Source organism: Haliotis rubra, unplaced genomic scaffold (assembly GCF_003918875.1).
Source record: "Haliotis rubra isolate DU_JTF1 unplaced genomic scaffold, ASM391887v1 Scf979, whole genome shotgun sequence".
Lineage (NCBI taxonomy): Eukaryota > Metazoa > Mollusca > Gastropoda > Lepetellida > Haliotidae > Haliotis > Haliotis rubra.
In genome coordinates, this window is record NW_025767722.1 from 196,120 (window position 1) to 214,616 (window position 18,497).

At 41.7% G+C, this 18,497-nt stretch overlaps 1 protein-coding gene across 1 annotated transcript in view; it reads right to left on the minus strand.

Annotated features, from left to right (window-relative positions):
• The window catches only part of LOC124265431 (amyloid-beta precursor-like protein), a 70,385-nt gene that overhangs the window by 28,900 nt on the left and 22,988 nt on the right, over positions 1-18,497 (minus strand). The window contains exons 3-4 of the mRNA XM_046700224.1: positions 14,055-14,175; positions 1,790-2,008 (exon numbers count right to left, since the gene is read on the minus strand). Of these exons, the coding sequence (XP_046556180.1) occupies positions 1,790-2,008; positions 14,055-14,175 (340 nt within the window). The remainder of the gene's footprint in view (positions 1-1,789; positions 2,009-14,054; positions 14,176-18,497) is intronic.

Here is an 18,497-nt window from a genome sequence, read left to right on the forward strand (position 1 = left end):
AAATCTTGGATATAAAACCTGCTTCCAGCATGCATAAAAGACCAACTGCCAAGCTTTAGGAGGTCGGCCAACCACAGCCTATTATGAAGAAACTGTACATGACAATCAAACCTAGTTCCATGGAATATAAAACCACATGTTTGACCTCAACTGCAGCAGCACCTAGATGCTAGGTCAAACATGCCCTGTCATGGAATAAATAAAACTGACAAATGGACAATCCAAGTCCTCATACCAACATGAAATCTAAAAATATGTTTGATCTACCTCGACTACAGAATCACCTTAGATGATATGTCAACCATGCCCTTATCACGAAAGAAACAAAACTGAGAAATGGACAATCCAACCACCTCATACCAACACGAAATCTAAAAACATGTTTGATCTACCTCAACTGCAGAAGGACCTTAGATGCTAGGTCAACCATGCCCTATCATGGAAGAAATAAACCTGACAAATGGACATCCAACTGCTGTATTCCACCAGGAAATCTCAAACTACTCCTGTATTCATTCTCCCATTCCTCCACGGGGTATAAGCAGCAAAGCTCATCAATAATCTAGTGCACTTGTCTCCAAAGTTTCAGATCTAAGCTGAATCGCCTTCAGTCTGCTTCATGAAATATTCGAATTCTCTTAACAAACTGGCTGACAAATACTAAATAATTCAGACAGGGAATCGATGAAAAATATATGGCCTGCTTTCTGTTACAATTATGTGGCAAGTTGTTGCAAGTGTCTTGCAAACATTCTATTGCAACGAGCAGGCAGGCACCCAACAAACACCACCCTGTGAATAATACATGCATGTGAAGCTTATGTATCTAATTACTGTGAGAAGTGGTAGGAGCGTAGTACATCAGTATCGATTGTGTTCTGTGAGCTGCAAGACGCTGGCGTGACAACGAGACACACTCAGAGAGTAATCCCCTGCCTGAATGTGGTAGATCAATATTCCCCACAACTCGGTTATGTTGGGAGTCTTGCAGGTAGGCAGGAAGTTCCAACACTGATTGATAGCAAGCACATCTCACAGGTAGGCAGATGGAAACAGGTTTGGTCTTACAGTTAAGCAAATGGAAAAGTCAGTCTTTAATGTGGGCAGATGAAAAGGTGAAATCTAAGCGGTAAGGCCAAAAGAAAGAGAGAAAGTGTATTAGCTAAAATCAAAGAAACACACCATACTCTTTGGTATGGTTTTTTTTAACACTGCATTGAACTATACTTCAGTTATATGTAAACGATAAATTCTGGATCTAGCGTGTGAGTGAGTAAGTTTGGTTTTACGCCGCTTTTAGCAATATTCCAGCAATATCATGGCGGGGACACCAGAAATGGGCTTCACACATTGTACCCATGTGGGGAATTGAACCCGGGTCTGCGGAGTGTCGAGCAAATGCCTTAACCACTAGGCTACCCCACCGCCCCTCACCCTTAATGAACAAGCTGATTATGTAAAGAAGAAGTCTATAATGGATCTGCAATCCAGACACTCAGCCTTACTCTCTGGTAAACAGACATGATGGTGAGAAGGTCTTACTGTAGACGTCAGAAGGGATTCAAATTTCCCATTTCAAAGCAAAACAACCATCCTCCCACTAAATAACACATACTTTAGTCATGTCCCACTGTGGTAGATCTGATACCTAGGAATATCTATATACAACCTTTCCACAAGGTTCAGCTAATAAAGCCCTGTCAAAGACCTGTCTCCCACGGGATTGAAAACAATCTTCAAGAAAACAACAAAAAAACAGTCCTTGAAATATAACCCGCAGACTACTTACTTTTTCCTTTCGGGCAGCAGACGAACTCGACTCCATTGAACCTGTCAAGGCCACATTCCAGCAGCATGGCGAAGCTCTCGGTCACCATCTCCCTCTGTCTACACATGGAGATGGCTGTGTCATTCCAGCTCTTGAACTCCTGGCAGATGCTGGTGTCATGGTGGTGGTCAAACACGCAGTGCTGGGGAACCAGAAGGGCATCGCTTTGGAAGGGGCCATCTGCAAAACACAAACAGCGCTCATTCAACAAAAACTAATACAAATAATAATTTATATAGCACCAAATTCCACACCACGTATGCTCATAGCAATAACAATGACTAGCACAGCACATTACTACCTCGGATAACACATGCTGCTTGTTAGGCGCTAGAAGGTTATAGTCACATGACTTATCCCACCGGGTACCCATTTTCAGCTAGGTGAACAGAGGCAAGTTTGAACAAACTCACTTGCGTAAGGTGAGACCACATGTATCACATATGCTTCGGTGTGGGGCAGGACTGAAGTCCTAGAAACTCTCAGGAGTCAAGCTGTCAAACACAGTCACCCATCCTAGGACTCTCCACACCTAATGTTGCTGAACTTCAACTGTTTTGTGACCTGAGCTCTATGATTGAGTGGGTGAGTGAGTTTGGTCTTACGCCGCTTTTAGCAATATTCCAGCAATATCACTTCGGGGAACACCACAAATGGGCTTCACACATTGTACCCATGTGGGGAATCGAACCCGGGTCTTCGGCGTGACGAGCGAACGCCTTAACCACTAGGCTACCCCACCGCCCCTCCTGAGCTTTATGACCACACACCAACACAGGAACTCTTGGACAAGATTATTGCTTGTATTGGGCAGAATAGAAAACCAGTACACTACACATATTGTACTTTACAGATTCCTGAACAGAATAGGTTCCCAGTACTCAATGCAAATTTACTTCCCAGATTCCAGAACAGAATAGCCTATTTCTTAAAGACAAATATGCAAAAAAATATCAAACAGCCTAAAAACTCTACAATACTAAACATGTCTAAGTGAAAGAATGTGACCGACCTTTGGTTTAAACATATTCAGTTTAATTTGCTTACTTCATTAAAGCAATACGGTGTCTCCTTCGGTCACTAAAATACTATGGTAACCAAACAATTCCACCAGCTTAAAATGATGAAGCATTACATTGCCACAATATTCCTACCTAATGACTGCATCATATAATTCATTTAGGCTCCTCTGGGGAAACATTCTAGATAAATATTACTTCCCTCACCACTAATCACAATTAACTGTTGTGGAGTCTTAATCAAATTTCAACTCAAACTTTTTGTCAACTTTACAGCTTGACTTTCTATTCAGAAATGCCAAAACATGACAGAACATTGATAAATGTTTTGGTTGGCGACCTGTTCGACATCTATGCCTATAGAAATTGAGCAATAAATTTCATTCAGATGAGGAAAATTCTGTTATTTCTAAACTATCGACCATTCCTTCTTTGCAAGCATGGCAAGGTCTGACATCAAACACAATGAACCGTCCCCAGCCAACATTGACATTGCATTAGATCTTCAATATTTTCGATTGTTTCAATAATATGAAAAAATATGCATGATAAACCTTTCTGATGTGCACCATTAAGTGCCACAGCGATGATTCATTATTCCACTGGATTTTTTGTTTGTTCTCTTAATCTGCTCAGCATTCAAATTAATCTTTGATATGATGGCCAGACAGTGTTGATGCTGATGAAGCTGAAATCGTGTAAGTTATGTAGACAAAAAACAGCTTACGCAGCACTATCTGAACCATCAGCATTTATCTGATGTTCTTTAATCCTTTCCAGGGAACTTAACACAATGACTATAGACAATATGAGTGAGTGAGTGAGTGAGTGAGTGAGTGAGTGAGTGAGTGAGTGAGTGAGTGAGTGAGTGAGTGAGTGAGTGAGTGAGTGAGTGAGTGAGTGAGTGAGTGAGTGAGTGAGTGAGTGAGTTTAGTTTTACGCCGCTTTTAGCAATATTCCTGCAATATCAAGGCGGGGGACACCAGAAATGGGCTTAACACATTGTGCCCAGAGTGAATGAGTGTGGTGAGTGAGTGAGGAGTGAGTGAGTGAGTGAGTGAGTGAGTGAGTGAGTGAGTGAGTGAGTGAGCGAGCGAGGTTTATGCCGTTTTAGCAATATTCCAGCAATATCATGGCAGGGGACACCAGAGGAATCGAACCCGGGTCTTCAGCGTGATGGGTGAACACTAGGCTACCTCACCACCCCTGGAGAAAGTGGGTATGTCAAGTCATGTCTGTGCAACGGCTGTACACAAGAACATTAAACAAAAGAAAGAGTTGTCTTGGTATCCATGACGAAAGGTGAGAGGCATTAGTATGCCACGACACGACTGAGGAATGTTTACCAGCCAAAGGTCGCCCTGTAACAGTCCTGGACACCGGGGACATTAATTACGTGGACACACGACCCGACTATCCTTCCTCCATCAGTCCCTGATGAGGTAGATGCAGAAAGATATGGGGCAGGGGATATTTGTCAGTGGGAATTACCACTGCTTTCTGGAAACCAAAAACTGTTTGTAGACAGACTCATCTCTATTTTGTCTCCATTTAACACTGAAATCAGCAATATCCCAGGTATAATGGCCTTTTAATAATCAAGTCAGTATAAGAAAAACCAGTGAGTTCAGTTTTACTCCACTTTTAGCAATATTCCAGCAATATCATGGCGTGGGACACCAGAAATGGGCTTCCAAAATTGTACGCATGTAGGGAATCAAACCCAGATCTTCGGTGTGATGAGCGACCACATTTAGGCTACCCCACCGCCCCATCAATTGGGTTAAATGATACAGAGTCAGACAAATTAAAGAGTCTTTGCTTCTTTTTCAAAACCTGATTTTTGTTTGTTGTTTAACGCAGCACTCAGCTGAATATTCTAGCTGTATGGCAGCAGTCTGTAAACATTCAAGTTTTTACCAGACAATCCAGTGATCAACGTTATGAGCATCAACCTACACAATTGGGAAGACCTAACAAAGAGCTGGGGACCGATTCTACTTCCGGACCATCCAGTGATCTTGGGTGAATGCGTAAGACTGCACATCAGCAATGATACAGTTATATCACAGCTGTCCATTACAGTGCGTCAGCCCATCAGGATCAGCGATTGTCAAAGCATCAGAACACTGATACATAATCGACCAGACCACACTATAACCAGCTGATCCTCACTGTCAGCTCTACAAACAAGCATGGAGATCTTTTGTCCCAAAATGCCAACAGTTGATCATTTGTCTGGAGAACAGTGATACAGAAACTTGGGATCTGGGCACATGGTGACAGTTCGGGAATAGCAACAGGCAATATATTGTCCAGAGGAATGAGGGTGGTCGACAGTAGTGGTCGACAGTTCGGGAATAGCAACAGGCAATATATTGTCCAGAGGAATGAGGGTGGTCGACAGTAATGGTGGGGAACTGGGCACATGGTCATTTCGGGAAAAGCAACAGGCAATATATTGTCCAGAGGAATGAGGGTGGTCGACAGTAACTGTGAGGAACTGGGCACATGGTCAGTTCGGGAATAGCAACAGGCAATATATTGTCCAGAGGAATGAGGGTTTTTGAGAGTAACTGTGAGGAAATGGGCAGATATTCAGTATGGGAATAGCAACAGGCAATATATTGCCCAGAGGGTTGAGGGTAGTCAAGTGTAATGTGGGGATATGGGCACATATTCTGTGCTGAAATATCAAAATGTATTGAGAAAATATACAACCTCAATTGTAAAGTGAGTGCAAGGAGAAACTGGCAGTTTTCAGAATCTTTCTTTCCTTATTCAGGCGGTGGGGTGGCCTAGTGGTTAAAGCATTCGCTTGTCACGATTCCCCACCCAGGTTCGACTCCCCACATGGGTACAACGTGTGAAGCCCATTTCTGGTGTCCCCCAATGTGGTATTGCTGGAATATTGCTAAAAGCGGCGTTAAACTAAACTCACTCTTTTCTTATTCATGAAAGAAGTCTCTGTCAGGTATTCTACTTGACCCCTGATCTCATATAGTCCTGTTTAGATACACCTATGACAAACAGAGAACAGAAATTTATGAGGAATTTGAGATGGTCCCTACATGACTTACAAGGTAGACCTTTGCATGAATTGTACATACAAGACTGACAAGCCAACAAAAGCCCTACACTGAGAGAAGACGACCTTCAGCACATTAACCTGTATTCACCGCGACCCAGACAATCACGACAGAGAATTCTACACAACTGATAGGCTGAATGATGGCTTACATTATGACTGGAAATATTTCAACCATATCAACACCAGATATTGACAAAGGCTGGGGCTGCTAGTTTTCTTACTTTAAGCCCTTTCTGATGATTATCTTTAAGCCATTCAAATATTCTAAGTTTGAGACCATCCCCTAGTCGCGACAAGTCTGAATCAGATACCATGGACAAGGAGATTGGCTTTAACAGTAAAACTGCTACGATAGAAACGGTGGACCAACAGGTTTATTCTGACATGCACAGAGGCTGATATTCGATCCCATGTCGGCAGCAAATGTAATACATTATTGCACTCAATCCAATTTTAAAAAATACCAAAGAAATTGAGACAATATGAACTTTTAACAAGACAATTTTTTCCTAGAGCCTGCTGACGGCACTTAGTCCAGATCCTCGATGAAGCCTACACCAACATTGGTTGGTTTTCAAGGAGAGTCAAGAATATACGACATATATTACCTAGTCTAATGTCTGACTCATCCTATGTTGTTGTCATGAACAGTTCTTGGGGTTAGTCACGATATGGTTGAGATATTGCCGATGTCACATTAAATATTAACTCACTCACTCACTCTTGCGGTTAATAGGTACACTACAGGGGAGTACAACAGAAGGGGTGGATAAAATACTTATACCTCGCGCTACCCTCACCATGTGCATGTAAATATGTTTCATGACTGTCCATGAAAAAATAAACTGTGAAACTGTTTTTATAGTTTATCATAACTGGTGTTATAGTGACTGAGTGAGTTTTACACAGCACTCAGCAATATCCCAGCTATATGGCCGCTGTCTGTAAATAATCGAGTCTGGACCAGACAATCCAGTGATCAACAGCATGAGCATCGATCTGTGCCATTGGGAACCGATGACATGTGTCAACCAAGCCAGCGAGCCTGACCACCCGATCCCCGTTAGTCGCCTCATACAACAAGCATGGGTTACTAAAGGTTGATTCTACCCGGATCTTCACGGGTTAACTGATGTTATAATACCCTCCACAAGAGTGGGTGAGTGAGTGAGTTTGTTATTAAGCTGCTTTTAGCAATATTCCAGCAATATCATGGCAGGGGACACCACAAATGGGCTTCACCCACTGTACCCATGTGGGGAATCGAACTGGGGTCTTCGGCGTGACAAGTAAACGCTTTAACCATTAGGCTACCCCCCCCACCCCCCTCCACAAGAGAGATTGTTACATCTTTTGATGACACAGAAGTGTCATGATGTGATTCATTCCACTTGCAATGTTGAAAATGCGATTGTTTGTAAATTACCTACATCTTTTATATCTGTAAAACCCCTGATAGCGATATACAATCTAACAGCTTGTACAAACCACAGGCAATTTGGAAATACCGCAAGACATTCAAATGGCCTTGAGTTAACAATGTTTCTTTTTCACCACAGCATATGAATATAAAATGACAAATTGCTGACTTGACAAAAAAAAGTTTGCAAGGACAAAAAAACTTCCACACAATACTTGTTTCAAAATCAAAGGGTTATCATGTTTTAACAAACTGGGATCGTATTTCACTTCTAACCCTGCCCCAGTGTTAGGCAGGCAGGTAGACAAGGAATGCAAACAAAGACCTATGCTGGAGCGACTGCTGGCAACACACAATAGACTGCAGAACTCCCAGGCCAAGGACGATCAGTCACTTTAAGCAATGATCGTTTACAACATAGGACACAAAGGCCTGGGTTTAGGATGAATGGGAACTGGCTAATTATTTCTCTAAGGTCACAACTCTGTTGATATCGTGGTATTAAACATTAAGGGAACATTGGTGTTATCAACAAATATGCTGTGTTAACTCGGCTTTGAACAGTATTTCACGGTGTGTCAGTCTGATAGAGGTTGAACTTCTTGTTTCCAATGTTACCACTAGAGCTGTGACGATATGTCATAGAATCTATGATCGTGATACTTTATCTGACGGCACATATCGATACTTTTTTTCGTATCATATGTATCGTTGACCTTAAAATTGTTAATTTTCACTAGAAATTAACAGTTATGTCCAAATTTACACTGTTACTTGCTATTAAAATATACTTTGTTTAAGAACTAAAAATGGCATATTATGATATGCATCGAATCGAATCGTTCCAAGATATCGCGATTTGTATATTGAAATATCTGTATCCTCACACCTCCAGTTGCCACTTTTCTTCAACTGATAAGCATGTGTATGGTGCACACAAACCAAGACATCTGGGGAACTGGGATTCAAACCTATAATCATTTGTTTCTCAAGTGTACAAGGATGCAACTTGACTAACATACAGCTTCTGAAATTAATGTATTTTACAGTAAAACAATTTTTAAATCAACTTCGAAAAACAATTAAGAAGCCAATAGATTTTTATTTTCAAACAGTAGTATTCTAGACTTGCCACATATCATAGAATATCAGGGCTTTCTCTGGATATATTTGTTTCAGCATCTGTATGGAACTCTGTGCAAGGAATTGTAGTGGTTCAGATGACTAGGCCAACCATTCCCTGAACCACAATATTTTCCCTTCCACCAGGCCCCGATTTCTCGAAACAAACTCAATGTTACTCAAATTTGAGAAAATGCATTTGCCAGAATGAACTGAAATCGACATTGAACTCAAACTTAGTAGACAATTTGAGTTTGGTGGATAGATTACTTAAGTTGTTTCGGCTTTTTTTATTTTTAAAATGCAATTGAGTTAAAAATTCAGCTGTTTCAAATTGTCTAACTCAGTTTGAAATTTGAGTAAAAACTTAAGTTTGTTTCGAGAAATCAGGGCCTGGTCCTATCTGCAATGCTAAAGCCCTAAATGAAGCAAGTCTAGATTCCCTCAGCGTCTGAATCTCCCATCTTACTAGGGTTCCTTTTCAATTTAAAAAGAGTTACTTGTTTCCATCAAAATTATATATATTCAGAGACTAAGCATTAGTCTAACAGTGCCCCTTGCAAAGTTGGAAGAAACATAGTCTAACAGTGCCCCTTGCAAAGTTGGAAGAAACATAGTCTAACAGTGCCCCTTGCAATGTTGGAAGAAACACCACATTCAGCCTATCAGTTATTCCTGATCACAAGGGGTCTCCACAGTTAAACTCAATTAAAATCCATTCAGGCTGAACACAGCCCAGCAAGGTGGAGTGAAAGCCTGATTGATGCCTTCCAAGCTCTGACCCCTCCAGCTAGCTTACTGCCCCCAGCAATAAAGGAATTGATTAAAGCAGACAGACATGAATATATCCATGAATTTGTATGTACACGATGGCCTCTTTTCAGCCGCTGTCACAAGTATCCTTTCAACTCAGTTCCATACATAATTCTGACAAAAGACAGGTTCAATCTCGGCCCAAAAGAATAACACAAATGTTTCTCATCTTATGCCCTGAACAGCTACTGGATTAGCATGTTGCTACATAACAAAGCATTTTAACATTTTGCTCGGGGATTCAAAGATTTTAAACCAAGTGACCAAGCTAAGAAAATATTTATTTTTTTATTTATTTATATTTGTTCGAACACTGTGACATTCTTAAAGTTATACATTCAGGTATTCAAAACATTATCAAACCTGGGTAAATAAAATTTAGAAACCTAAATTCGGGCAGCTCTAATTCTTCTTGATAATTTTAATGAACATTTCAGCTGAGTTGAGTCTGAATATCAGAGCAGGTTAGGATGTCTGGCTAGATCCCAGTTGGTTGCGGATGTCAACAGATGAAATGTCTGGGTCAAATAATGGCAGAATATTTTAACACTGCATCAGCCAATTCAGCATGAAGGATCTTGTTTATGGAAGCCAGGCAGCTCCTCTCAAAGCACTATTTCATAATATGTACCATATTCACTTTCATTCTGAACCTTGATACTTTGAAAAATAGCCATGGGGGCACTTAAAACCATAAAGTTAAACAGAAAATAATTTTCACAGATCAAGCTGTAGTGCAATATACAGGGATGAAAATAGGTATGAGTGAGTGAGTTGGGTTTTACACTGCTTTTAGCAATATTCCAGCAATATCATGGCAGGGGACACCACAAATGGGCTTCACACATTGTACGCATGTGGGGAATCGAACCCAGGTCTTCAGCGTGACGAGTGAACGCTTTAACCACTAGGCTACCCCACCACCCGAGAATAGGTATGAGTGAAAACAGAGGAAAATGAGCCAGGGATCTTGGGGGACGCAGGTTTCAAATCCGTGGAAAATTCTCATCCTGAATATAGACAAACTTTATTGATAACAACTTCTTTCTTTTGTGAGTGAGACATTTTGATACAGGTTCTTGAAGCATTGTCAAGCAGGAAAGATTTTGTTGTTATCCATAAAGTTAGTCTATACCGGCTTACCAACTTCTAAAATCCCAGTAGTGCACAAGCAGGTAAAATGTTGAAGAATCTAAAACTTTGTCATCAACAGTTATCAGCTAGGACTAACATATCCCTTCCTTGTTTCAGGTTTCTGAGAGAAAACGACCTCTGTAATATCAACCAGAAAATACAGACACATAAATGTCAGGTCGTAATAGAGGATGACAATAAACATTCCTTACATGCTATTGTAAAAGTTAGTCAGAGCACACTCAGTGAAGCCCTGGACAGTACAGAGTATTTCCTGCCTTGGAAAATTGGAAGGATCGCGATATCTTTACATGCACTACCATCAAATCACTCAACATGTAGAGCTTCCTAAACCTGGCCCTGACAGATACTATTGATTCTGCAAAATCAAATTCCTGACTATATACCATACTTAGCAAACAGACCCTCTACAAAAGGTACAGTTCCTGGAATCCCCATACACAATCCACCAATACTGATCAGGACCCCCGACCCTACAGACCCCCCTACACACCCTCACCCTACAGACACCCTACCTCACACCCTCACCCTACAGACCCTTGCGCACCCTACAGACCCTCATACACACCCTCACCCTACAGACCCTCACCCTACAGACCCCAGCACACACCCCCTACAGACCCCCACACACCCTACAGACCCCAGCACACCCTACTCTTGCACACCCTCACCCTACAGACCCTTGTCCCCACAGACCCCAGCACACACACACAGCTCACCCTACCCTCACAGACCCTCATGCACATCATCCTCACCCTACAGACCCTCAGTGCACACACCCTCACCCTACAGATCCCACCCAGCACATCCTCACCCTAGAGACCCCAATGCACACTATCACCCAGTAGGCCATCACACACACCCCCTTGCACACAGCCTCACCCTACAGACCCTCGTGCACAGCTTCACTCACCCTACAGACCCTCACTCTCACAAGCCAGTCTCAGTTCTAAGGCTATATGTTCAACCCATTGTTCAATAACAATGCTTGACTATTCTGGTTTGTTGTTACCACAATCTACATCTAGCATCAGTTGGTAACAAAGACTAGTGTAGCTTGCCAACTGTTTGTCCATTGTTAGATTAACTATTGTGTGTGCACGCACTGATTTGATTCCACTGTATTACATGACTGCTGTTGACTCGAAATTTCTACTTCAGAAACATTTTACAATTCAACCCTGGCTACAAATTGAAATGGTATTTCTTGAAAGTGATTTATTGATTGTAAAAATCCAGCCCGACCCACAAGTTTCGTCTGACATTACTCACCCTCCTTGCACAGTGTAAACATCCAGCCTGACCCACAAGTCCCAGTTCTGATATTACCACCCACTTTGCACAGTGCCTGACACATCCACGAAGATCTGGGGTTAGAATTGATATTCAGTAGCCCATGCTTGTCGTAAGAGGCGACTAACGGGATTGGGTGGTCAGGCTTACTGACTTGGTTGACACATGTCATCGTATCTCAATTGCATATAATGATGCTCATGCTGTTGATAAATGGATTGTCTGGTCCAGACTCGATTATTTACAGACTGCTGCCATATAGCTGGAATATTGCTGAGTGAGGCGTAAAACTAAACTCACTCACAGTGCCTGACCCACGTATTTGGATTCAATACAACTCAACCCCTTCTCCCATCCACAGTGATGGGACTCCCCCCGACCTCACCCCCTCTTCACAGCACCTGACCCACAAGTCACAAACCTGAACATTCCTGTCTCCCTCCAAATCCTATGCCAAAGATTCTGGACTCCCCCAACCTCACCCCTTCTCAACATCACCGGACCCACAGGTCTCCAAAGCACCTGCCAAAGACCCCTCAAATCCCATCCCTCTCGCAGTAGCATCTGACCCCATGTCTGGACTCTCCCTCTACTCAACAGGAGGGCGTCAACATGTACCAACACACACTTACACCAGCCATGTATCCCAGTGGCTCAGATCAATGCTCATGACATCAATCACCGGATTATGTGGGCTATTTACAAACTGACGTCATATAGTTGGTACACTGTCGTGTGCAGCATTAAACAACAAACAATCAAACCTAAGCCGACTTTATTCAACAAGCATACACACTGCATAATTCAGGATATGAGTCTACATGACTGTTCTGTGATTTATTCCATTACATGGCTGGCAGGACTCAATGACTGGAGACTGCAACCATTTGGCTGGGTGAGGATAATGCTCCTAGGGGTGAAACTGTATACCGTGGTAATAGTAGAACCGCAGTATTTTGCCTTCAGTTCACTATACCGTAATGCAGTCCTAAAATTCTGTAATTTCAGTTTTCGCACCATCATTTTAATTTCCTTTCTAAACCTGTTCTAAAATCGAATCATTTTGTCAAAATCTATGCATTTCTTTGCAAGATGTCAATTTTCTGCATTACAATCATATCTCACATAACGTAACCGAACCGAAGGCCTTGTACCACAGTACGTACCATACCGTAGTAAGAGCATACCATATCCCCACTACAGGCTCCATGTCATAAACCTGTTTATGTCATCACTTCTATATCAGTGATGGAGTTTCTGTTTCAGTAATATTTAACAGGTGCATCAGCTATATTACATTAGTGCATCACTAATATTACATTGGGGCATCACTAATATTACATTGGTGCATCACTAATATTACATTGGTGCTGGTGTATCATTAATTTTACATTGGTGCATCACTAAATTTCACTTGGGCATCAGTAATATTGCATAGGTGTATCAGTATTAATAACTGCATCAGTAATATTACAATGGTGCATCATGTTCCTATCATCCCTAATCTTGGAGGATTCCTAGATAAAACCCAGCAATATTTCCCATAAACCCAGGCACTGTCACATAAACAACCTCAAGATCAGGACTTGAAGATACTAGCAGTGTGAACACATTGATCCAAGTATTGGTAGGCAGTAGAGAACGTTCCTGCTCAATAGCATAGTCCTGCCTAGCCGCTCATCTCCACGCCGCGTGTGGCAGGGGTGTGTTTGTCAGCTTCACAATCTGCTCAGGAGTTGTGAGAGGCAATGTGATCATGAGCCATCAGCCAGATGACAACAAATATGGCGCAGGATTATATGTTCAGGATCCTAAACTGAATGCTTTTGGCACACATATTGGGGAAAATGCAGTTTGGTTACAAACTGGGGCTTTCACGATCAAACAAGTCACCGATTGGACGACCCAATCAACTACATCACCGAAAGGATGACCCTATCAACCACGTCACTAAATGGACGACGCGATCAACCATGTCACCGATTGGACGACCTGATTCATTAAGTCACCTCTTACGTCCTGTATAGGTTATGGAGGACATATTTCAACCCCAAACCTCCACGCAGTCAGCTTCCAAGACAAGCATGCTGCAAAGAGCTCTTCCACAACCACAGGAACTCCCTGTATATTACCGTAGATACTCTATTGCCGATGACTGACCACAACCAGGAGATGAACGAAGGTTGGTAGGTTGGCTTATGTACGGAACATACCATTTTGATACAGAGATTAAGGGTCAAGTTAGAACCTCAGCTTATATATGAGATCAGCTTATCAATGGTAATATATGGTAATATGTAATCAGATACTCACCAATACACCTGTACGGCCTGACATGGTGGGTGTGTCTCTTGCCAGTCTTGGATGGCCATTCAGGGACGTTGGTTTCGTATGATGCCTCTACAATGTTGGTGATCTCGTGATCAGGGTAGAGCTGAAAAATAACATGACACATCAGCAATCGATGACTCCTTCAATCCACCGCTTCATCTCAACATGATGATTAGAGACGCTGCTATTACATCACAACACAACACAACACAACACAACACAACACAACACAACACAACACAACTTTTATTACCCTCAGGCTGGGATACTCAGTTTAGTCTCTATTCGCCTACATCTCAATTCGCCTTCAACCCATATCGCATACAAAAACAATGTAGGCTAATTGGGATTAGAAAATGCACCCCCATACTCTTATAATGAGCCTGACTCACTGGTCAGGGCCATACTAATACTAAAATGATATGATGTAATGGTATGATGTGATATGTATAAGATAAATAAATTATCAATTTCATTGTAATCTGAAAATGACAAGTAGCAGAAATAAATACATTCTTTAAAAAACTGTCCTTTTTTTACTTCAACTACTTCAACTAGAACATGTAGAAGAGTCCACTTTTAGATCATAGGGGTGACACTAGTAATCATTTGTCAACTGACTTAGTTTGGTTTTACACCGCTTTTAGCAATATTCCAGCAACATCACGGCAGGGGACACCAGAAATGGGCTTCACACATTGTGCCCATGTGGGGATTCGAACCCGGGTCTTCGACGTGATGAGCCAACGCTTTAACCACTAGGCTACCCCACGGCCCCCTCAAAGCGTTTACAACTATAGTAAGGTGAAATGGGAAATTGAGGAGGTCAATATTGTACTGATGTCATGCTGAAGTTACACTGTCAACATGGCCAAAACATGTCAAATAATTATTTTGTCATTGTTTCTCTAAAAAGACTGAATAATATATCAGCTGCTGACATGTTATTGTAGTTGTCAATAAATATTCGTGTTTGTCGCGTTTCATTCATGATATATACATGGTCCTTAAGTTTTGTTGGTGAGTATATATCATATTCACCTCCAGGTGTATTCACTGCAGCCCTACAGGCTCCCACGCCATTATCAAGTTAGGAGGGGCTAACATTGGTCAGCTGGTCAATACGGTCCTGCCCAACCATTACTGTCACCCTCCCACCATCGCTGTATACAGGCAGTAATGGGTAAGCCTCTCCCCACCCAATTAGCGCCATACACAACTACTTTGGCTGAATGTTCAGCTATCCTCACATCAATACAATCATCCGAGCCCATTTCTAGTGACATCTTTTAGCAAATGACCCACTCCATCCTGAACTAGCCCATCAGGGGAGAGCAAGCGTCTGTTTTATGCCAAAGTATGTCAGTTTCACGACGGCACATTATATTAATGTGGGCTGACAGAAAGAGCTCTAAGAATTAACTATTAAATCGAAAGCTACAAGAGTGGTATGAGAATGAAATTCAAAATCATACAGACTAATATGTTTTCTAAAAGAGTGAGTTTAGTTTTACGCCGCACTCAGCAATATTCCAGCTATATAGCGGGGGTCTGTAAATAATCGAATCTCAAGTCTTGCAATCCAGTGATTAACAGCATGAGCATCAATCTATGCAATAGGGATACGAAGACATGCGTCAACAAAGTCAGCGAGCCTGACCATCCGATCTTGTTAGTCGCCTCTTACGACAAGCATGGGTACTGGCCAATTCTAACCCATCTTCACGGGTTGGGTTGGGAATAACCTGCATTTAGCACTATTCCACCAGAAATGGGCTTCATACAGTGTACTCATGTGCGGCATCGAACCTGCGCATGACAAACGACGAACGCTTTAACCACTAAGCTACCCCACCGCCATCTATATCCTCATGACAGTGTCAAGCTTTTATCCATAATAAGATGCAATCCATAAATAGTCTCTCCATCACTATCCATCAACTCCGATCACACAATTCTAAACATTTGCGTTGCAATCTTTCCGCAGCCGACCACAGCAGGTGTCAAGGTCAGTTTGCAAGCAAACAAGATCATCCAGCCGTACAAAAAATTCCTCCCCAAACAATATAGTTTGCATACAAACAAGCCAAATTTATGCAACATTACATAATCATTATAACTAGTTTTCCAACGAGGCACAGTTCAAATATTCATAGCTTTGATTATTCAAGCATCTGAAAAGCAACAGCCATATCTCCTACAATACAGCCCTAGTCCATCGTAATCAGCTGGAAATCATCACACTGGATGCAGCCAAGCATATGCTTCAGCCACTTCAGTTAGACTTTGAGGTCGTTACCCACAATTTATCACGTTATGATCAACTGAATTTAATCGCATTAATGGGCAAGTTATCGACAGGTTTGCCACCACTTGGACGTAAAAAGGGGGCACTCCTTGAACAAGATCAATAACCAAGCCTTGCTGGAGGTGAGTGAGTTTAGTTTTCCGCCGCACTCCGCAATATTCCAGCTATATGGCGGCGGTGAGTAAATAATCGAATCTCAAGTCTTGCTTTTCCCTACTGCCTCAAGCCCTCCCTGCAATGCTAAAGCCCTAAATGAAGCAAGTCTATTTCCCCAGGTAATTTCCCAACTCACTGGGGCTCCTCTTCAATAGAAATGTGTTTATTTGTTACTATCAAAATTATATATATTCAGGGACTAAGCGTTAGACTAGGGGGAAGGACTGAACTCGTAAAATCTCTCAGGACTCAAGCTGACGAACACAGTCACCCATCAAAGGACTCTCTGTGACCATGCGTAACTTCACCTGATTTGTGGCCAGAGCTTGTGTACAAGTGAGTGAGTCAATTTAGTTTTACACAGCACTCAGCAATATTCCAGCTATATGGAGGCAGTCTAAAGAACCAAGTCTGGACCAGACAATCCAGTGATCAACAGCATGAGCACCGATCTACGCAATTGGGAATTGGTCAGTCGAGCCCCACCACTCGATCTCATTAGTCATTAGCCTCTTACGACAAGCATGGTTTACTGAAGATCAATTCTAACTCGGTCTTCATTAGTGTCTGTGTACAAGCCACATGCAAATTTGTGGACAAATACATGGATCTATCTGGACCTTCTCAAAGGTTGATATTAGGCACAAAATCTGCAGCAAAATCCATTAATAACTCCCTAATGGGAATGAAAATGCAGATTTCCTGTCACCACAGTTACAACTAAGGTAATATTATGGTCAAGGTCACTTGTATCCCCCTCACAAAGAAGCGAAAGAGGAAGGGGATTAATTTTACATTTCAGTACTGAATACAATGTTGAAAAAATATGTTAAAAACCTGTGTAAAAAATATCCCTTGAATAAAGTAACATTTGGTTCCAAACTTGTCTGCCAGAGGCATCCTAGAAATCCTGAAATCCTCAACACGGTGTAGATAATAAAACAAAAGAAGCTTGCTAGTTTTTGTTTACAAGTTAGGAGCTATTACCTGAGTTAAGAGGATCGGTTCTCAGAAAGGTTTCTTTGTTATGTGTTGGGTTGTTTTTTTCAACAAACAAGGCAGATATAATTCCCCTAAAGTTGAAAAATAAGTCAAGATAAAATAATGTCTGAAATTAATTTTTAAAAATGTACAAATGTCTTCAAAATACACTCTCTTTTCACATTCAGGGAAAGACTGAAAATATATATTCCCCTCACCATAATGAAAATCATGTTATGAAATAAACTCTGGAATACTGTGATTGTCTCTGTCTAACAATGATAATGTCAATGACACATATTAAGTCGAAGCTTGTTTGTCAACAGACACCGAGCATGAAACAAGTTTCAAAATACACTGGAAGCTGTCTAAACCGGCACTCGTCGGGACTAAAGAAATAATCCGGTTTAGACAGCGTGCCGGATTGTACAGATGACACGGTTAGCTCCGACTAGAAGTGAACAAGTTTTGTCAGTGTCATATACATTGTTCTATCACAATAAAACATGTCAACTCACTCAGATTAAAATGTCTTTGTCGACAACCATGTAGTTTCAACACAAGATTAATTGGTGACAATACACATCCAGGCGAATTCTAACCACACGCCGGATTAGACAGCGCTGATTACAGCATAAACCCACATTCGGGCGGCTCATTTCAAGCCGAGATCCAGAATTGACAGCTGCCGGATTGCAGAGCTTTTAAATGATGATAATTGCACTAGCCACGGACAGGAATGAGATTTTAGGCCGGTGTTGACAACTTGCTGGATTGGACAACTGCCGGTTTTGACAGCTTCCACTGAAGCAAGACGCATAGCCACTGAAATATTTTATTACATATTACTGAAATATTTTACATAATACAATGTTGCCTATTCACATTTGTATTCATAGCGAATGAGTGAGTATGGTTTTACGCCGCTTTTAGCAATATTCCAGCAATATCACAGAGGGGGACACCAGAAATGGGCTTCA